Raw genomic sequence first — 22,440 nt, 5'->3', positions numbered from 1 at the left:
TTCCAAGTAGGATATGTTGATATTGCTCACAGTAGAGCATGGTGTTATGATCTTCCGAGTAGGATATGTTGATATTGCTCACAGTAGAGCATGGTGTTATGATCTTCCGAGTAGGATATGTTGATATTGCTCACAGTAGAGCATGGTGTTATGATGTTCCTCAGAGTAGGATATGTTGATATTGCTCATTGTAGAGCATGGTGTTATGATGTTCTTCAGAGTCGGATATGTTGATATTGCTCACAGTAGAGCATGGTGTTATGATCTTCCGAGTAGGATATGTTGATATTGCTCACAGTAGAGCATGTTGTTATGATGTTCTTCAGAGTCGGATATGTTGATATTGCTCACAGTAGAGCATGGTGTTATGATGTTCTTTAGAGTCAGATATGTTGATATTGCTCACAGTAGTGCATGGTGTTATGATGTTCTTCAGAGTAGGATATGTTCATATTGCTCACAGTAGAGCATGTTGTTATGATGTTCTTCAGAGTCGGATATGTTGATATTCCTCAGAGCATGGTGTTATGATCTTCAGAGTAGGATATGTTGATATTGCTCACAGTAGAGCATGGTGTTATGATGTTCCTCAGAGTAGGATATATTGATATTGCTCACAGTAGTGCATGGTGTTATGATCTTCAGAGTAGGATATGTTGATATTGCTCAGAGCATAGTGTTATGATCTTCAGAGTAGGATATGTTGATATTGCTCACAGTAGTGCATGGTGTTAGGATCTTCAGAGTTGGATATGTGGATATTGCTCACAATAGAGCATGGTGTTATGATGTTCTTCAGAGTCGGATATGTTGGTTCGAGGCATGTGAGCTGTTGAATTCATATCTATAGCATAGATCGCCGCCTAGTGTTGGGTCCGGATGATTGCACATTGTTGTCCTGGAAGAGTCTTCGAAGTATCACGAGATAGGTGGCTCCTCCCCTGGACTACAGTGCGCATGGGCATCGACTCCATCCCCAGATTGTTTTTTTCCGCCATTGGGTTCGGATGCATATTTGATCACTCTAGTTCGGATTCTATAAAAAGTTTCTTTCGGGCCTTTGGGCCTTTTCTATATCGTCGGTATTGTCTTGCATTCGGTGCCCAGCTCTGTTCCGGCTCAGCTCCCGAGTCGGACATCACGAGGGGTCACGTGGCTCTTCGGTGCTCGAGGCCCAGTCAACGCAACAAGACTTATTCGGCAACACATCATGGAACGGAGCCCGTTCAAGAGGTTCCCCGTGTGCAACTCCAAGTATCCCCACATCGAGGTCCACCCGGTGTGCAACAAGTGCCTGTCGCCGGATCACGATGAAGCCAACTGTATGGCTTGTTCTCGTTTTCGCTCCAAGAAGACGATTCGACTTCGGCGCGTGGCGCGCCAGGAGGCCCAGGAGACGGCACCTGACCCGGTGAACATTTTCGATACCGAGGGAGAAGAAGCAGACGAGCAGGAAGTTCAAGAGCCGATTTCCATTCCAGCGGCAGAGATCGACTCCAACTACGACGCAGACGTAGAAATGCTCGATACAGAAGACGTCGTCGACGAGGTAGGAGACGACGATGAAGCTTATGGGGCCACGGAAGATAGCTCAGGCGAAGAGCTATGCCCCGTTCGGACATTAACTAAGCTCAGGTCGAGGGATCGCCACATGGCCTTACCCAAAATCTTACCCCTAAATCCACGGTCTCACCTCCGGGCCCGATTACGGACACTTTTGCGGAGCCGCCATTAGACAAATCGAAACCGAAAGAGAAAGCCTCGGTCTCAAAGGACACTTATACGGAGCCGCCATTACTCAAATCGAAACCGAAAGAGAAAGCTTCGGTCTCGACAAAACCAAAAGTGATAGAGGCGCCATCGAAACAGAAAACGCCTGTCGCCTTGGTCGGCTGCACGTCTTCGGACATGTCGGTGCAAACGAAGCCGAAGAAGGTTGTAGAATCGGTGAAGTCGCTCAAGGGCGTCGAGCCGAAGACTGGGGCACCGAAAACGCTTGCCAAAGCTGCCGACCCCAAGCCGTCGGCGCCGAAGGCCGTCGACACAGTCAAGGGACTCGGAGCTCAAAAAGCTGTCGATCCTACCCGTCAGACCGAGAAGGCCAGGACTACTGCTACCCTCGAGTCAACACGTGGTGGTGGCTCAAAAGCACCTGTTGCGTCGACAAAACCGTCCGCATCCTTCACGAAGCAGGTGTCGGACTCGTTGCAGTGCATTAAAGACAGGGCTTCCGCGGTCGATCCGAAGGATACTTCCACGCCGAAGCCTGCCACCAAACTGCACAAATCAACGGCGCCGATTCAGTTCACGCTGCCGCCGAAAGTGGCGCCAAAGGCGTTCGCGTCCAAGCAGGTCGTCGAGCCGTCCATAACGGTCTCCACCGGACCGAAGCCTACCCCTGCTGTTGTAGGCTCAAAGCATCGACAACCCCTACTCGAGGACCAGTCGGAACAGTTTATCGACGCCAACACCGGTAAACTGTCCATTTACAAGTGCAAGATCACGCCAGCACGGCCTATGGAGTCCTACACCATTCCTTTGAAGAAGAAAAAGGATTCCACGGATTCCCCAGTTCTTGTTGAACTGATTAATCCACGTGCTCAGGACACTGCTCCAATCTCGCCCACTTACTCAGATATGGAGGCTGGGGAAGGTGACTACGACGAGTACAACTACCCTGCCGACACTGATCCTGAAGATCAGCATGACACATGGACAGATGCTGCAGACCCAGAGGATCCACAAACTGCCCCGGACACTCAAGTACATGCTGTCAAAACCTCCCCTACGGAGGATTCTGCGGCATTAAATGCGCTAATTGAAAGAGCAGCTAAAAATCACGACGTCCAGCTGCATGCTGACCCTATTGAAGTGGACTTTCTGTTTGATACCTTTTCCGCCTCTGAAAAGACTTTCAATACTCTGCCAATGCTCAAGGGTGTCTTGAAACATGCTGCAGACATTTTTAAAGAACCCACACGTGCCAGGGTTATCAACCCCAGAATTGAAAAAAAGTACAAGCCAGCACCTGGCGACCCTACCTACATCAAGGGCCAGTTGCCGTTGGACTCCCTGGTTGTTTCTAATGCCCGGAAGAGGGCAAATTCACAGACTACTGGTGATGCTCCTCCCCCTAACAAAGAGTCTAAAGTGCTCGAAGCATCAGGGCAGAGGGTGGCGGCTCAGGCGGCCAATATCTGGCGTATTTCTAACACGCAGGCGCTCTTGGTCAGATATGACAGGGCACACTATGATACACTTGAAACCCTCTTACAACACTTGCCAGATGAGTATAAGTAGGCAGCAGAGATGCTCATTCAAGAAGGGAAGCTCATCTCAAATGCTTCAATTAAGTGTGCACTGGACGCAGCGGACACCGCGGCCAGGGCCAATAACACCAGTGTAATGTTGCGGCGTCAGGCATGGCTCAGAATCTCCGGGTTCAAGCCGGAGATACAAACCACAATCCTCAATCAACCTGTCAACCCTGACCACTTATTTGGCCCTGAGGTGGACACCACCCTGGAAAAAATCAAAAAAGACACCGAGACTGCAAAGTCTATGGGGGCTCTTCAGTCCCAGCAGTTCAGGGGTAGTACTTTTCGTCGCTCAAGCAATAGAGGTGTTTCCAGAGGCCAGATGTCCCAGCAAACACAGTACACTAAAGGTGGTGCACAAACCTCTTACAACAAGCAGAGTAGAGGCGGATATCGCGGCAACAGCACCAAGGGCAGAGGTCGTGGAAACAACAACTCCCGATCCTCCGCCGCCAACAAACAGTGACGCCTTGTCACTGCCCCCCGACCATACTACACCTGTCGGGGGGAGACTCCAACAGTTCCTGCCAGTCTGGAAGTCCATCACCACAGACAGGTGGTTCAGAAAACGTATCCAGTACGGTTATTGTCTGGAGTTAACATCCACTCCACCCAACATCCCCCCAAAGCACCGTCCTATGTCGACAGAGCATTTGCACTTATTGCAGCAAGAGGTGCTCGTCATGCTGCAAAAAGGGGCAATCGAGCTCGTGCGAGTGGAACAAAGAGGCTCGGGTGTGTACTCCCTGTACTTCTTAATCCCAAAAAAAGACGGGTCCTTGCGTCCCATACTGGACCTCAGACCCCTAAACCAGTACATTCTATCAGAACACTTTCACATGCTAACTCTGCAGCAGGTTCTTCCGTTGCTCAGTCAAGGGGATTTCCTCACAACATTAGATCTAAAAGACGCATATTTTCACATTCCACTACATCCGTCACACAGAAAATACCTCAGATTCACCATTCAGAATCAGCATTACCAATTCAAGGTCCTCCCTTTCGGAGTGACCACAGCGCCCAGGGTGTTCACGAAATGCCTGGCGACAGTGGCTGCGCACCTCAGGAGGCAAAGCGTTCACGTCTACCCTTATCTAGACGACTGGCTTGTCCAAGCGAAGTCGGCCCACCAGTGCGCTGCCAACATGTCCCACACCATTCACCTTCTTCACGATCTGGGGTTCTCACTAAATTATCCAAAGTCACACCTTCAGCCCGCCCATGTGCGGCAGTATCTAGGCGCGACAATAGACACTCTGGCGGCCACAGCGCAGCCAAATTCTGTGAGGATCAACAGCATTCAATCGCTGATCCAAAGATTCAGACCGCAACACTCGCTTCCAGCACGAGTGTTCATGCAGTTGATAGGCATGATGGCCTCCTGCATCTTCATAGTCCCGCATGCGAGACTACATATGCGTCCGCTTCAAGAGTGCTTAGCACGTCGGTGGAATCAGGCTCACGGACAGTTGAAAGACCTAGTGTTGGTGACCGGTCGGGCATACAACTCTCTGCATTGGTGGAATCCACACAACCTTTGCAAGGGCCGACCGTTCCAAGAGCCTGTTCCACAGATCATCCTAACCACGGACGCTTCTCTCGAGGGTTGGGGAGCTCATGTGCTCCAATACACAGTGCAGGGACTATGGACGACACAGCAAAGGAAGATGCACATCAACCACCTAGAGTTGATGGCGATCTTCATGGCACTGAAGGCATTAAAGATGCATCTGTGCAACAAACGGACAACATGACGGCCATGTACTACATTCAGAAGCAGGGAGGTACACACTCTCCACAGTTGTCTCATCTGGCTCAGAGCATGTGGAAGTGGGCCATTCAGAGGAACATCTTCCTCATGGCGGAACACCTCTCAGGCAAGGACAATCAGATGGCGGATCTGCTCAGCAGGTACAGCCACCAACTGCACGAGTGGGAGATACATCCATCAGTGCTCCACCCGTACTTCCAGCAGTGGGGTCATCCAGAGATAGACCTGTTTGCCACAAAGGAAAACGCCAAATGCCAAAGCTTTGCTGCCAGGTTCCCGCACCCACAGTCGCAGGGCAATGCGATATGGATGAACTGGTCAGGCAAATTTGCGTACGCTTTTCCCCCAGCACCTCTAATACCGCTGGTGGCACGAAAGCTAAAGCAACACTCGATGACGCTCATCCTGGTTGCTCCAACGTGGGCACGCCAACCATGGTACACCACGTTTCTAGAATTTTCCGTGGTACCGCATCAAAGGCTGCACCGCACACCCAGAACTTTGACGCAGAGCCATGGCGACATTCAGCACCCAGATCCGCAACAGCTCAACCTGGCGATCTGGCTCCTGAGGTCTTAGAGTTTGGCTACCTCAACTTGCCTCCCGACTGCATGGATATCATACGGGAGGCAAGAAAGCCCACCACCAGAGCCTGCTATGCGGCAAAATGGAAGCGGTTTGTCATTTATTGCGTGGACCACAACATTGACCCGCTTGACGCGTCCACGCACAACATCATTTGTTATCTGTTGCATCTTTACAAATGCAATCTGGCATATGCTTCCATTCGGATACATTTATCCGCCATAGCGGCTTATCTCCAAAACAGGCAGCATCTCTCTCTTTTCCGAGTGCCTGCCGTTAAAGCTTTTCTAGAGGGGCTCAAGAGGGTCATTCCTCCCAGGACACCGCCTGCCCCTGAATGGAATCTTAATGTGGTACTCACCCGACTGATGGGTCCACCTTTTGAGCCTCTACATTCATGTGAGATTCAGTTCTTAACGTGGAAAGTGGCTTTTCTGATAGCCATTACGTCACTGCGACGTGTTAGTGAGCTCCAAGCGCTCACTTTACAAGAGCCATTCATCCAGATTCACTCCAACCGGGTGGTGCTGCGCACTAACCCTAAATTTCTTCCAAAGGTGGTTTCACAGTTCCATGTCAATCAGACTATTGAACTGCCTGTGTTCTTCCAAAATCCAGAGACAGTGGCTGAAAGAATGCTCCACACTCTTGACGTCAAACGAGCTTTGATGTACTACATTGATAGGACCAAAGATTTTCGGAAAACGGAACAACTCTTTGTTGCCTTTTCTGCCCAACACAAGGGCAACCCCATTTCCAAAGCAGGTATAGCCAGGTGGATCGTTAAGTGTATTCAGATTTGCTATCAAAAAGCTAAGCGCACTTTAACAATCCCCCCCAGAGCCCACTCCACCCGTAAGTTGGGGCCTCTATGGCTTTCCTTGGGAATATACCTTTAGAAGACATTTGTCTACCCCACACACATTTACAAAACACTACTGTGTAGATGTGCACTCCAAGCAGCAAGCAGCTGTAGGGCAGGCTGTTCTAAAAACACTTTTTCAAACATCTGCAGCTGGCACAGGCGGCCGCCGCTAATGGAGAGACTGCTGTATATTCTATGCTATAGATATGAATTCAGCAGCCCACATGCCTCGAACTGAATATGCTACTTACCAGTATGCATCTGTTCTTGGCATGTAGGGCTGCTGACATTCATATCGCCCACCCTCCTCCCCGGCGCCTGTAGCGGCTGCAGACTTTACACTTACTCTTAGCATGGTCATCGCTCACACTGTTACACTCCATCTTCCACACAATGGCTAAAAACAATCTGGGGATGGAGTCGATGCCCATGCGCACTGTAGTCCAGGGGAGGAGCCACCTATCTCGTGATACTTCGAACACTCTTCCAGGACAACAATGTGCAATCATCCGGACCCAACACTAGGCGGCGATCTATGCTATAGATATGAATGTCAGCAGCCCTACATGCCAAGAACAGATGCATACTGGTAAGTAGCATATTCAATATTGCTCACAGTAGAGCATCTTGTTATGATGTTCTTCAGAGTCGGATATGTTGATATTGCTCACAGTAGAGCATGGTGTTATGATCTTCAGAGTAGGATATGTTGATATTGCATACAGTAGAGCATGGTGTTATGATCTTCAGAGTAGGATAGGTTGATATTGCTCACACTAGAGCATGGTGTTATGATCTTCCGAGTAGGATATGTTGATATTGCTCACAATAGAGCATGGTGTTATGATGTTCTTCGGAGTCGGATATGTTGATATTGCTCACAGTAGAGCATGTTGTTATGATGTTCCTCAGAGTAGGATATGTTGATAATGCTCAGAGCATGGTGTTGTGATTGCCAGAGTTGGATATGTTGATATTGCTCACAGTAGAGTATGGTGTTATGATCTTCAGAGTAGGATATGTTGATATTGCATACAGTAGAGCATGGTGTTATGATCTTCAGAGTAGGATATGTTGATATTGCTCACAGTAGTGTATGGTGTAATGATGTTCTTCGGAGTCGGATATGTTGATATTGCTCACAGTAGTGTATGGTGTAATGATGTTCTTCGGAGTCGGATATGTTGATATTGCTCACAGTAGTGTATGGTGTAATGATGTTCTTCGGAGTCGGATATGTTGATATTGCTCACAGTAGAGCATGTTGGTGTGATGTTCCTCAGAGTAGGATATGTTGATATTGCTCACAGTAGTGCATGGTGTTCTGGTGTTCTTCAGAGTAGTATTTGTTGATATTGCTCACAGTAGAGCATGGTGTTATGATCTGCCGAGTAGGATATGTTGATATTGCTCACAGTAGTGTATGGTGTAATGATGTTCTTCAGAGTAGGATATGTTGATATTGCTCACAGTAGAGCATGGTGTTATGATGTTCTTCAGAGTAGGATATGTTGATATTGCTCACAGTAGAGCATGGTGTTATGATGTTCTTCAGAGTAGGATATGTTGATATTGCTCACAGTAGTGTATGGTGTAATGATGTTCCTCAGAGTAGGATATGTTGATAATGCTCAGAGCATGGTGTTATGATCTTCCGAGTAGGATATGTTGATATTGCTCACAGTAGAGCATGGTGTTATGATGTTCTTCAGAGTCGGATATGTTGATATTGCTCACAGTAGAGCATGGTGTTATGATCTTCAGAGTAGGATATGTTGATATTGCATACAGTAGAGCATGGTGTTATGATCTTCAGAGTAGGATAGGTTGATATTGCTCACACTAGAGCATGGTGTTATGATCTTCCGAGTAGGATATGTTGATATTGCTCACAATAGAGCATGGTGTTATGATGTTCTTCGGAGTCGGATATGTTGATATTGCTCACAGTAGAGCATGTTGTTATGATGTTCCTCAGAGTAGGATATGTTGATAATGCTCAGAGCATGGTGTTGTGATTGCCAGAGTTGGATATGTTGATATTGCTCACAGTAGAGTATGGTGTTATGATCTTCAGAGTAGGATATGTTGATATTGCATACAGTAGAGCATGGTGTTATGATCTTCAGAGTAGGATATGTTGATATTGCTCACAGTAGTGTATGGTGTAATGATGTTCTTCGGAGTCGGATATGTTGATATTGCTCACAGTAGTGTATGGTGTAATGATGTTCTTCGGAGTCGGATATGTTGATATTGCTCACAGTAGTGTATGGTGTAATGATGTTCTTCGGAGTCGGATATGTTGATATTGCTCACAGTAGAGCATGTTGGTATGATGTTCCTCAGAGTAGGATATGTTGATATTGCTCACAGTAGTGCATGGTGTTCTGGTGTTCTTCAGAGTAGTATTTGTTGATATTGCTCACAGTAGAGCATGGTGTTATGATCTGCCGAGTAGGATATGTTGATATTGCTCACAGTAGTGTATGGTGTAATGATGTTCTTCAGAGTAGGATATGTTGATATTGCTCACAGTAGAGCATGGTGTTATGATGTTCTTCAGAGTAGGATATGTTGATATTGCTCACAGTAGAGCATGGTGTTATGATGTTCTTCAGAGTAGGATATGTTGATATTGCTCACAGTAGTGTATGGTGTAATGATGTTCCTCAGAGTAGGATATGTTGATAATGCTCAGAGCATGGTGTTATGATCTTCCGAGTAGGATATGTTGATATTGCTCACAGTAGAGCATGGTGTTATGATGTTCTTCAGAGTAGGATATGTTGATATTGCTCACAGTAGAGCATGGTGTTATGATGTTCTTCAGAGTAGGATATGTTGATATTGCTCACAGTAGAGCATGGTGTTATGATCTTCCGAGTAGGATATGTTGATATTGCTCACAGTGGTGCATGGTGTTATGATGTTCTTCAGAGTAGGATATGTTGATATTGCTCACAGTAGAGCATGGTGTTATGATCTTCAGAGTAGGATATGTAGATATTGCTCACAGTAGAGCATGGTGTTATGATATTCTTCAGAGTAGGATATGTTGATATTACTCACAGTAGAGCATGGTGTTATGATGTTCTTCAGAGTAGGATATGTTGATATTGCTCACAGTAGAGCATGGTGTTATGATCTTCAGAGTAGGATATGTTGATATTGCTCACAGTAGAGCATGGTGTTATGTTCTTCAGAGTAGGATATGTTGATATTGCTCACAGTAGTGCGTGGTGTTATGATCTTCAGAGTAGGATATGTTGATATTGCTCACAGTAGTGCATGGTGTTATGATGTTCTTCAGAGTAGGATATGTTGATATTGCTCACAGTAGAGCATGGTGTTATGATGTTCTTCAGAGTAGGATATGTTGATATTGCTCTCAGTAGAGCATGGTGTTATGATCTTCAGAGTAGGATATGTTGATATTGCTCACAGTGGTGCATGGTGTTATGATGTTCTTCAGAGTAGGATATGTTGATATTGCTCACAGTAGAGCATGGTGTTATGATCTTCAGAGTAGGATATGTAGATATTGCTCACAGTAGAGCATGGTGTTATGATGTTCTTCAGAGTAGGATATGTTGATATTACTCACAGTAGAGCATGGTGTTATGATGTTCTTCAGAGTAGGATATGTTGATATTGCTCACAGTAGTGTATGGTGTAATGATGTTCCTCAGAGTAGGATATGTTGATAATGCTCAGAGCATGGTGTTATGATCTTCCGAGTAGGATATGTTGATATTGCTCACAGTAGAGCATGGTGTTATGATCTTCCGAGTAGGATATGTAGATATTGCTCACAGTAGAGCATGGTGTTATGATGTTCTTCAGAGTAGGATATGTTGATATTGCTCACAGTAGTGTATGGTGTAATGATGTTCCTCAGAGTAGGATATGTTGATAATGCTCAGAGCATGGTGTTATGATCTTCCGAGTAGGATATGTTGATATTGCTCACAGTGGAGCATGGTGTTATGATGTTCTTCAGAGTAGGATATGTTGATATTGCTCACAGTAGAGCATGGTGTTATGATGTTCTTCAGAGTAGGATATGTTGATATTGCTCACAGTAGAGCATGGTGTTATGATGTTCTTCAGAGTAGGATATGTTGATATTGCTCACAGTAGAGCATGGTGTTATGATCTTCCGAGTAGGATATGTTGATATTGCTCACAGTGGTGCATGGTGTTATGATGTTCTTCAGAGTAGGATATGTTTATATTGCTCACAGTAGAGCATGGTGTTATGATCTTCAGAGTAGGATATGTTGATATTGCTCACAGTAGTGTATGGTGTAATGATGTTCCTCAGAGTAGGATATGTTGATATTGCTCAGCGCATGGTGTTATGATGTTCTTCAGAGTAGGATATGTTGATATTGCTCACAGTAGTGTATGTTGTTATGATGTTCCTCAGAGTAGGATATGTTGATAATGCTCAGAGCATGGTGTTATGATCTTCCGAGTAGGATATGTTGATATTGCTCACAGTAGAGCATGGTGTTATGATGTTCTTCAGAGTAGGATATGTTGATATTGCTCACAGTAGAGCATGGTGTTATGATGTTCTTCAGAGTAGGATATGTTGATATTGCTCACAGTAGAGCATGGTGTTATGATGTTCTTCAGAGTAGGATATGTTGATATTGCTCACAGTAGAGCATGGTGTTATGATCTTCCGAGTAGGATATGTTGATATTGCTCACAGTGGTGCATGGTGTTATGATGTTCTTCAGAGTAGGATATGTTGATATTGCTCACAGTAGAGCATGGTGTTATGATCTTCAGAGTAGGATATGTAGATATTGCTCACAGTAGAGCATGGTGTTATGATGTTCTTCAGAGTAGGATATGTTGATATTACTCACAGTAGAGCATGGTGTTATGATGTTCTTCAGAGTAGGATATGTTGATATTGCTCACAGTAGAGCATGGTGTTATGATCTTCAGAGTAGGATATGTTGATATTGCTCACAGTAGTGCATGGTGTTATGATGTTCTTCAGAGTAGGATATGTTGATATTGCTCACAGTAGAGCATGGTGTTATGATGTTCTTCAGAGTAGGATATGTTGATATTGCTCACAGTAGAGCATGGTGTTATGATCTTCAGAGTAGTATATGTTGATATTGCTCACAGTGGTGCATGGTGTTATGATGTTCTTCAGAGTAGGATATGTTGATATTGCTCACAGTAGAGCATGGTGTTATGATCTTCAGAGTAGGATATGTAGATATTGCTCACAGTAGAGCATGGTGTTATGATGTTCTTCAGAGTAGGATATGTTGATATTGCTCACAGTAGAGCATGGTGTTATGATCTTCCGAGTAGGATATATTGATATTGCTCACAGTAGAGCATGGTGTTATGATGTTCTTCAGAGTAGGATATGTTGATATTGCTCACAGTAGAGCATGGTGTTATGATCTTCAGAGTAGGATATGTAGATATTGCTCCCAGTAGAGCATGGTGTTATGATGTTCTTCAGAGTAGGATATGTTGATATTGCTCACAGTAGAGCATGGTGTTATGATGTTCTTCAGAGTAGGATATGTTGATATTGCTCACAGTAGAGCATGGTGTTATGATGTTCTTCAGAGTAGGATATGTTGATATTGCTCACAGTAGAGCATGGTGTTATGATCTTCCGAGTAGGATATGTTGATATTGCTCACAGTGGTGCATGGTGTTATGATGTTCTTCAGAGTAGGATATGTTGATATTGCTCACAGTAGAGCATGGTGTTATGATCTTCAGAGTAGGATATGTAGATATTGCTCACAGTAGAGCATGGTGTTATGATGTTCTTCAGAGTAGGATATGTTGATATTACTCACAGTAGAGCATGGTGTTATGATGTTCTTCAGAGTAGGATATGTTGATATTACTCACAGTGGTGCATGGTGTTATGATCTTCAGAGTAGGATATGTTGATATTGCTCACAGTAGTGCGTGGTGTTATGATCTTCAGAGTAGGATATGTTGATATTGCTCACAGTAGTGCATGGTGTTATGATGTTCTTCAGAGTAGGATATGTTGATATTGCTCACAGTAGAGCATGGTGTTATGATGTTCTTCAGAGTAGGATATGTTGATATTGCTCACAGTAGAGCATGGTGTTATGATCTTCAGAGTAGGATATGTTGATATTGCTCACAGTAGTGCATGGTGTTATGATGTTCTTCAGAGTAGGATATGTTGATATTGCTCATAGTAGAGCATGGTGTTATGATGTTCTTCAGAGTAGGATATGTTGATATTGCTCACAGTAGAGCATGGTGTTATGATCTTCAGAGTAGGATATGTTGATATTGCTCACAGTAGTGCATGGTGTTATGATGTTCTTCAGAGTAGGATATGTTGATATTGCTCACAGTAGAGCATGGTGTTATGATGTTCTTCAGAGTAGGATATGTTGATATTGCTCACAGTAGAGCATGGTGTTATGATCTTCAGAGTAGTATATGTTGATATTGCTCACAGTGGTGCATGGTGTTATGATGTTCTTCAGAGTAGGATATGTTGATATTGCTCACAGTAGAGCATGGTGTTATGATCTTCAGAGTAGGATATGTAGATATTGCTCACAGTAGAGCATGGTGTTATGATGTTCTTCAGAGTAGGATATGTTGATATTGCTCACAGTAGAGCATGGTGTTATGATCTTCCGAGTAGGATATATTGATATTGCTCACAGTAGAGCATGGTGTTATGATGTTCTTCAGAGTAGGATATGTTGATATTGCTCACAGTAGAGCATGGTGTTATGATCTTCAGAGTAGGATATGTAGATATTGCTCCCAGTAGAGCATGGTGTTATGATGTTCTTCAGAGTAGGATATGTTGATATTGCTCACAGTAGAGCATGGTGTTATGATGTTCTTCAGAGTAGGATATGTTGATATTGCTCACAGTAGAGCATGGTGTTATGATGTTCTTCAGAGTAGGATATGTTGATATTGCTCACAGTAGAGCATGGTGTTATGATCTTCCGAGTAGGATATGTTGATATTGCTCACAGTGGTGCATGGTGTTATGATGTTCTTCAGAGTAGGATATGTTGATATTGCTCACAGTAGAGCATGGTGTTATGATCTTCAGAGTAGGATATGTAGATATTGCTCACAGTAGAGCATGGTGTTATGATGTTCTTCAGAGTAGGATATGTTGATAATACTCACAGTGGTGCATGGTGTTATGATCTTCAGAGTAGGATATGTTGATATTGCTCACAGTAGTGCGTGGTGTTATGATCTTCAGAGTAGGATATGTTGATATTGCTCACAGTAGTGCATGGTGTTATGATGTTCTTCAGAGTAGGATATGTTGATATTGCTCACAGTAGAGCATGGTGTTATGATGTTCTTCAGAGTAGGATATGTTGATATTGCTCACAGTAGAGCATGGTGTTATGATCTTCCGAGTAGGATATGTTGATATTGCTCACAGTGGTGCATGGTGTTATGATGTTCTTCAGAGTAGGATATGTTGATATTGCTCACAGTAGAGCATGGTGTTATGATGTTCTTCAGAGTAGGATATGTTGATATTGTTCACAGTAGTGCATGGTGTTATGATCTTCAGAGTAGGATATGTTGATATTGCTCACAGTGGTGCATGGTGGTATGAGGAGTATGGTTCCTGGATTTCCCTAAGGGTGGGATCAGCCAGATATTGGTTCTGCCTCAGTAATCACGTTGCCTTTCTTTTGCAGGACTACCCCATCTCGGACGTTCATCTCATCATTAAGAAAGCCAGAGAGCTGCAGGACTTGAAATAGCAGACGTCTGCCTTGTGCCTCTTGGAGATGATGAGACTGCGAAGCATCGTAGGAGACGATGCGTCCATGTACTAAGGGAGATCTGCCTCTGCACTCTTCAGGCCGGGCCCTGGCCATGGATATGGATATCAATGCCGCTCTTTTGATTTTATCAAAGACTCATCCGGCCGGACTGTGCTGTTGGATGAATTGATTTTTAGTCACATCAGTAATCGGCTGAGCACATTTCATCTTCCAGAGTGTCTATACTCTACAGCTCCAGTAAGAATCAGTAAGGCTGCTATCATCAAACAGTGTTCATGCTGCTGTCCCGCCACATTGCCTCTAACCTTACAGTCCTCCACGCAGTGTGCATTCCATGCCACTATCCTACAGTCACTCCTGCACCTCTAACCTTAAAACCCCTCATCTCTTCCAGGCTCTCCCTTCTGTCCTACAATCACTCCTGCACCTCTAACCTTACAACCCCTCATCTCTTCCAGGCACTTCCTGCTGATGGCCTACAGTCACTCCTGCACCTCTAACCTTACAACCCCTCATCTCTTCCAGGCTCTCCCTTCTGTCCTACAATGACTCCTGCACCTCTAACCTTACAACCCCTCATCTCTTCCAGGCACTCCCTGCTGCTGGCCTACAGTCACTCCTGCACCTCTAACCTTACAACCCCTCATCTCTTCCAGGCTCTCCCTTCTGTCCTACAATCACTGCTTCACCTCTAACCTTAAAACCCCTCACCACTTCAAGGCTCTCCCTTCTGTCCTACACTCACTCCTTCACCTCTAACCTTAAAGCCCCTCATCACTTCAAGGCTCTCCCTTCTGTCCTACACTCACTCCTTCACCTCTAACCTTACAACCCCTCATCTCTTCCAGGCTCTCCCTTCTGTCCTACACTCACTCCTTCACCTCTAACCTTAAAACCCCTCATCACTTCAAGGCTCTCCCTTCTGTCCTACACTCACTCCTGCTCCTCTAACCTTAAAACCCCTCATCTCTTCCAGGCTCTCCCTTCTGTCCTACAGTCACTCCTGCACCTCTAACCTTAAAACCCCTCATCACTTCAAGGCTCTCCCTTCTGTCCTACACTCACTCCTTCACCTCTAACCTTAAAACCCCTCATCACTTCAAGGCTCTCCCTTCTGTCCTACAGTCACTCCTTCACCTCTAACCTTACAACCCCTCATCTCTTCCAGGCTCTCCCTTCTGTCCTATAGTCACTCCTTCACCTCTAACCTTACAACCCCTCATCACTTCAAGGCTCTCCCTTCTGTCCTACACTCACTCCTGCACCTCTAACCTTAAAACCCCTCATCTCTTCCAGGCTCTCCCTTCTGTCCTACAATCACTCCTTCACCTCTAACCTTAAAACCCCTCATCACTTCAAGGCTCTCCCTTCTGTCCTACAGTCACTCCTTCACCTCTAACCTTACAACCCCTCATCTCTTCCAGGCTCTCCCTTCTGTCCTATAGTCACTCCTTCACCTCTAACCTTACAACCCCTCATCACTTCAAGGCTCTCCCTTCTGTCCTACACTCACTCCTTCACCTCTAACCTTAAAACCCCTCATCACTTCCAGGCTCTCCCTTCTGTCCTATAGTCACTCCTTCACCTCTAACCATGCAACCCCTCATCTCTTCCAGGCTCTCCCTTCTGTCCTACACTCACTCCTTCACCTCTAACCTTAAAACCCCTCACCACTTCAAGGCTCTCCCTTCTGTCCTACACTCACTCCTTCACCTCTAACCTTAAAACCCCTCATCACTTCAAGGCTCTCCCTTCTGTCCTACACTCACTCCTTCACCTCTAACCTTACAACCCCTCATCTCTTCCAGGCTCTCCCTTCTGTCCTACAGTCACTCCTTCACCTCTAACCTTACAACCCCTCATCTCTTCCAGGCTCTCCCTTCTGTCCCATAGTCACTCCTTCACCTATAACCTTACAACACCTCATCTCTTCCAGGCTCTCCCTTCTGTCCTACACTCACTCCTTCACCTCTAACCTTACAACCCCTCATCTCTTCCAGGCTCTCCCTTCTGTCCTACAGTCACTCTGTCACCTTAGCTTACAACCCCTCATCTCTTCCAGGCTCTCCCTTCTGTCCTACAGTCACTCTGTCACCTTAGCTTACAGCCCCTCATCTCTTCCAGGCTCTCCCTTCTGTCCTATAGTCACTCCTTCACCTCTAACCTTACAACACCTCATCTCTTCCAGGCTCTCCCTTCTGTCCTATAGTCACTCCTTCACCTCTAACCATGCAACCCCTCATCTCTTCCAGGCTCTCCCTTCTGTCCTACAGTCACTCCTGCTCCTCTAACCTTAAAACCCCTCACCACTTCAAGGCTCTCCCTTCTGTCCTACACTCACTCCTTCACCTCTAACCTTACAACCCCTCATCTCTTCCAGGCTCTCCCTTCTGTCCTACACTCACTCCTTCACCTCTAACCTTAAAACCCCTCATCACTTCAAGGCTCTCCCTTCTGTCCTACACTCACTCCTGCTCCTCTAACCTTAAAACCCCTCATCTCTTCCAGGCTCTCCCTTCTGTCCTACAGTCACTCCTGCACCTCTAACCTTAAAACCCCTCATCACTTCAAGGCTCTCCCTTCTGTCCTACACTCACTCCTTCACCTCTAACCTTAAAACCCCTCATCACTTCAAGGCTCTCCCTTCTGTCCTACAGTCACTCCTTCACCTCTAACCTTACAACCCCTCATCTCTTCCAGGCTCTCCCTTCTGTCCTATAGTCACTCCTTCACCTCTAACCTTACAACCCCTCATCACTTCAAGGCTCTCCCTTCTGTCCTACACTCACTCCTGCACCTCTAACCTTAAAACCCCTCATCTCTTCCAGGCTCTCCCTTCTGTCCTACAATCACTCCTTCACCTCTAACCTTAAAACCCCTCATCACTTCAAGGCTCTCCCTTCTGTCCTACAGTCACTCCTTCACCTCTAACCTTACAACCCCTCATCTCTTCCAGGCTCTCCCTTCTGTCCTACACTCACTCCTTCACCTCTAACCTTAAAACCCCTCACCACTTCAAGGCTCTCCCTTCTGTCCTACACTCACTCCTTCACCTCTAACCTTAAAACCCCTCATCACTTCAAGGCTCTCCCTTCTGTCCTACACTCACTCCTTCACCTCTAACCTTACAACCCCTCATCTCTTCCAGGCTCTCCCTTCTGTCCTACAGTCACTCCTTCACCTCTAACCTTACAACCCCTCATCTCTTCCAGGCTCTCCCTTCTGTCCTATAGTCACTCCTTCACCTCTAACCTTACAACCCCTCATCACTTCAAGGCTCTCCCTTCTGTCCTACACTCACTCCTGCACCTCTAACCTTAAAACCCCTCATCTCTTCCAGGCTCTCCCTTCTGTCCTATAGTCACTCCTTCACCTCTAACCATGCAACCCCTCATCTCTTCCAGGCTCTCCCTTCTGTCCTACACTCACTCCTTCACCTCTAACCTTAAAACCCCTCACCACTTCAAGGCTCTCCCTTCTGTCCTACACTCACTCCTTCACCTCTAACCTTAAAACCCCTCATCACTTCAAGGCTCTCCCTTCTGTCCTACACTCACTCCTTCACCTCTAACCTTACAACCCCTCATCTCTTCCAGGCTCTCCCTTCTGTCCTACAGTCACTCCTTCACCTCTAACCTTACAACCCCTCATCTCTTCCAGGCTCTCCCTTCTGTCCCATAGTCACTCCTTCACCTCTAACCTTACAACACCTCATCTCTTCCAGGCTCTCCCTTCTGTCCTACACTCACTCCTTCACCTCTAACCTTACAACCCCTCATCTCTTCCAGGCTCTCCCTTCTGTCCTACAGTCACTCTGTCACCTTAGCTTACAACCCCTCATCTCTTCCAGGCTCTCCCTTCTGTCCTACAGTCACTCTGTCACCTTAGCTTACAACCCCTCATCTCTTCCAGGCTCTCCCTTCTGTCCTACAGTCACTCTGTCACCTTAGCTTACAACCCCTCATCTCTTCCAGGCTCTCCCTTCTGTCCTATAGTCACTCCTTCACCTCTAACCTTACAACACCTCATCTCTTCCAGGCTCTCCCTTCTGTCCTATAGTCACTCCTTCACCTCTAACCATGCAACCCCTCATCTCTTCCAGGCTCTCCCTTCTGTCCTACAGTCACTCCTGCTCCTCTAACCTTAAAACCCCTCACCACTTCAAGGCTCTCCCTTCTGTCCTACACTCACTCCTGCACCTCTAACCTTAAAACCCCTCATCTCTTCCAGGCTATCCCTTCTGTCCTACAGTCACTCCTGCATCTCTAACCTTAAAACCCCTCATCTCTTCCAGGCTCTCCCTTCTGTCCTACAGTCACTCCTGCTCCTCTAACCTTAAAACCCCTCATCTCTTCCAGGTTCTCCCTTCTGTCCTACAGTCACTCCTGCTCCTCTAACCTTAAAACCCCTCATCTCTTCCAGGCTCTCCCTTCTGTCCTACAGTCACTCCTGCATCTCTAACCTTACAACCCCTCATGTCCTCCAGGCACCCCCTTCTGCTGTCCTACAGCCACTCTTGCACATCCAACATTTGTTTTTCCTTTCCTCCTTGCACCCTTATAGAGCTCGTCACACGCCCTGCTTTCGTGCACATGTGCACCCACTACAACCATTTCAGCCCCTTTCCTCCTGCTCCCCATGTACACTACATATCCACCCAAGCTACTCATCCACTTTGCAACTCCTGCAGTTCTATACGGACATCTGTATCTATGGACGCACTGTGCTGATCCTAACTGTTGCACGGGTGCCCGCTGCTCTTAAATCTCTTCTCTCAACACCTCCACATGCTATCCTTTACATGTGTGCCCCTGCTGCTCTTGCACACATACGTCTGCACCCTACTACTCTCACCTCTGTTCATCCATGCTGCTGTTACACACCTACAACACTATAGTGCACAGTGTAGCTACGATAATGCTGCTCAGAAGCACTTACGTGTACCTGCTGCTCTCACCCATACTCGCATCCTGCTGCTACTGTTCACCTGTACACTCTGTCCTGGTCCCTGTCCACCCATAGGCTCAGCTGCTCTTACACTCCTACACATGCACGCTGTACATTTTACGGTTATATGTGCACCGCACTGCTCTAGGCTGCACGCATGTCCTGCACTATTTTGGCACCTCCATGCATGCCTGGATATTACAACACATGTAACCACACTGCTTATTTACATACATGACTGTCTGCACTGTTCCTCCAAGACCAAGGTCTGTTGCATTCCTTACAGTGCCCTCATCTCACATCACATTGACTCCTGATCAGCTTGCATGTTCCTCAGCAGCCACTGAGGGGGTTCTTGTAGCATGACCCACTGTCAGGGTTCTGATGGGTGCAGGCTGGGTCACAGCTACAGCTGGCACCGCACAGAAATGGAGGCTTCACAACGTAGAAGAGTACAAGTACTTCTTGGATAAACACATGCAGCAATGACGAGGAGATGCCGAGAACTTTGCCACTCAAAACCTCACGGTAGATCGATGGAGACGCCTGGAGCAATGTGCATGAGTGAGTGTTGAAGGCGGGTGGAGACCATTGCTCGCTCTGTCGCTGCTTTTCTTGTAACTTTAGATAGCCCTACTCCTTCTTCTAAAACGCCTCATATTTCAAAGGACTGGATTTCCAGGAGGCGAGAAGAAGGGCGGAAACCTTAGGTTGCGGAAATCATGTGCTGGTTGCAAATGTCGCTTTTGACCAAGAGCTGTAACTTTGTGTTTCAAGGGGGCATCGCTCCAGGTAAAGATGCTGCTTGGTCGAGGTGCCAAACAAGCATTATTGACCCACTCCTAGTAGCGCTGCAAGAATATTAACCGCGTCATTGACCGCTCGGAAACACTGAGATTCTAGTACGGTTGCGGACTTTGGATGGGACTGGCTGCACACTCTACATGTCAGAGACCTGCACCCTCTCAGCATCATCTGTAATCTTGTGGGGATCATGTGCAGTTCAAACACATCTCAAAAGGATTATAAGGCCCCAAGGACCTCTTGACTGTTCTTCCAATCCTGCATCCATTGCAGACCCCAGCTGTACCTGTGCTGCTTGAAACTGCTAGTTCTGTGTGTTTGTTTGCTGAGTCGTACCACACCCTGCTGCCCTCCACGCTAGAGTAGAATCAAGAATCCTACCTCATAATCAAAGCTCGCTACTGTGGACCCTATGTGTGGCTCGCCAGTGGTTTAATCCAGTGGTCATGGACAAGAGGCGCGGAGTCTCATTCAGTGGTCAAGAATGAGCTACTGCCAATGGCCTTTTCCCAGCCGTAGGCTGGCACCCGAGGCCAGGGCTCTCATTCTGCGGCCGTGGGCAGGTGTTAGGGGTCACTGGTCTCATCCGAGGCCCTGCGCAGGCTTCATAGATTGGTGAGGAGTGGTGTCATTCACTGGTCAGAGGCAGGCGTCGTAAACCAGTGGTCTTAGACTGGTTTCCTAGGACAGGGCTTTCAATCGGTGGCCGTGGGGAGGTGGTGTGGGCCAATGGTCTCATCCGGTGGCTGTATGCAGGACTCTTGGGTTGAATGCTTCCCATCAGTGATTGGAACTGGAATAAGCCAACCATGTGTCGATTCCCTTGTCTTCGCTGTGCAATCCATGCCTGCGGATGCAGAATGGTTGGGAGCTTCAGGCGAATACCCTGGTACTGTGCAGCGAGTGAAGCTGAGCCCATAGTCGTGGAAGTGTTGGAGACGCTCAGAGTGCTGGGAGGGAGGTTCCAGGGGAAGCCGTGAGTGGAGTGGTGGGTTGTGGGGGGCTCAGGTGTAAGCACATATTTGTGAGAGATTAGGAAGATATAGGGAGGCGCACGTGGGAGGTGGTGAGGTGACTCGTGCAAAGATCATGTAAGAGGTCAGTGAGAAAGAGCAAGAGCGGTCTCAGCAGAGGAGGTGAAGGCTCTGGTTTTGAGACATGAAAGAGTCTGGAAAGTGGTATGGAGCTGTTACAGCTAGGCGCTTAGCAGGGGGTGCTACACAATGACGTCCCTTTTTCATGTCATGCTCTGCTCTAAGTGTTTGAAGTGCAGCCATGGGGTCGGTGCAGGATAAGTAGAAGGTATTGCAGTGAGGGGAAGAGGCACACACCGCCAGAGACAATTCAGTGCAGTAAGGAGTATAGGAGCACCACCCTGTGGCCAGAGCTGCTGAAGGTATACTACAGACATTCCAGGGCCAGCGAGCGCTCCAGGAACTGGCACCAGGCTTACAGGGTTTCGACGAGAGCTAACATTTACTCACAATGTCTGCGCTGGAGGAAGCGCCTTCTGGGGGGGGTCTGCGCTGCAGGAAGCGCCTTTGGGGGGCGACCTCTACGTGCTCTTCCACTTTGTGTAATTTCTGGCTGCTTGCCCGTGAGGCTCGTGGACTGTTCCCCTAAACCCAATTATGTTTTGTGCAGTTCTTTGTTACACTTTGTCCTAATAAATTGATTTTGTTTTTCAACTTTTGCTTCCTATTGATGCTTTTGTTTTCCAGTGTCCTCATTTGTGCAATAAAGATTGAAGGTCAAAAGGGCTTGCATTCCAAGAATGCAAGTTCTAATCTTCCAGCTCTCTCCAGAACAGGAGCGGGAATATCACTCATATGGAAGGGACCCGTACGCTTCATGAGCGACCTGAACACCAAAGGGAGGCACCCGCGTGATTCCACCACAAAACTCCAATATTAAGGTTTATTGCTTAGATGCATAATCACTGGTCAGGTTCTCTCCGTAACTCATCTCGCTTATCATTTCATCGTAATTTATGCCACAGTTCCCACATATCCCAAAGATGTTGTCCTCTTGGTGTGGATGCTGCTACGGTCCAGTCTATTGACCCTTTGAACTGATGCTAAACTTTCCCATGCCAACAGTGGGCATTGGAGCACCCACTTTATACATATCTCTCACCTTGCCAATAGTATCAATACAAATAATAAATACTCTTGTTTTTATTCAATTTAATCGATAGCCCTCTACCATTTGTGACCCCAAAAAACACTAGTGCTATGCTTACCTCCACTTCTTGACCCCTAATATCTGTAAGCACCTTCCCCACGTCTTGCCAATAATTCTGGATCTGAGGACAACTGCAGAACACATGGA

At 46.6% G+C, this 22,440-nt stretch overlaps 1 protein-coding gene across 2 annotated transcripts in view; it reads left to right on the top strand.

Annotated features, from left to right (window-relative positions):
- The window catches only part of TBC1D13 (TBC1 domain family member 13), a 161,411-nt gene extending 139,614 nt beyond the window's left edge, over positions 1-21,797 (top strand). The window contains exons 12-14 of one of the 2 annotated variants that reach the window (XM_078646595.1): positions 14,269-14,947; positions 17,187-17,698; positions 18,781-21,797. In XM_078646595.1, the coding sequence (XP_078502721.1) occupies positions 14,269-14,334 (66 nt within the window). In that variant the 3' untranslated portion in view covers positions 14,335-14,947; positions 17,187-17,698; positions 18,781-21,797. Of the gene's footprint in view, positions 1-14,268; positions 15,271-17,186; positions 17,699-18,652 lie in introns of both variants that reach the window. The other variant, XM_078646594.1, reaches the window with a different exon arrangement.
- The last annotated feature ends 643 nt before the right edge of the window (positions 21,798-22,440 follow it).

Source organism: Lissotriton helveticus, chromosome 5_2 (genome assembly GCF_964261635.1).
Source record: "Lissotriton helveticus chromosome 5_2, aLisHel1.1, whole genome shotgun sequence".
In the NCBI taxonomy this organism is placed as follows: Eukaryota; Metazoa; Chordata; class Amphibia; order Caudata; family Salamandridae; genus Lissotriton; species Lissotriton helveticus.
The sequence above is the reverse complement of the archived record's forward strand: the minus strand, read 5'-3'. Positions and strand labels throughout refer to the sequence as shown.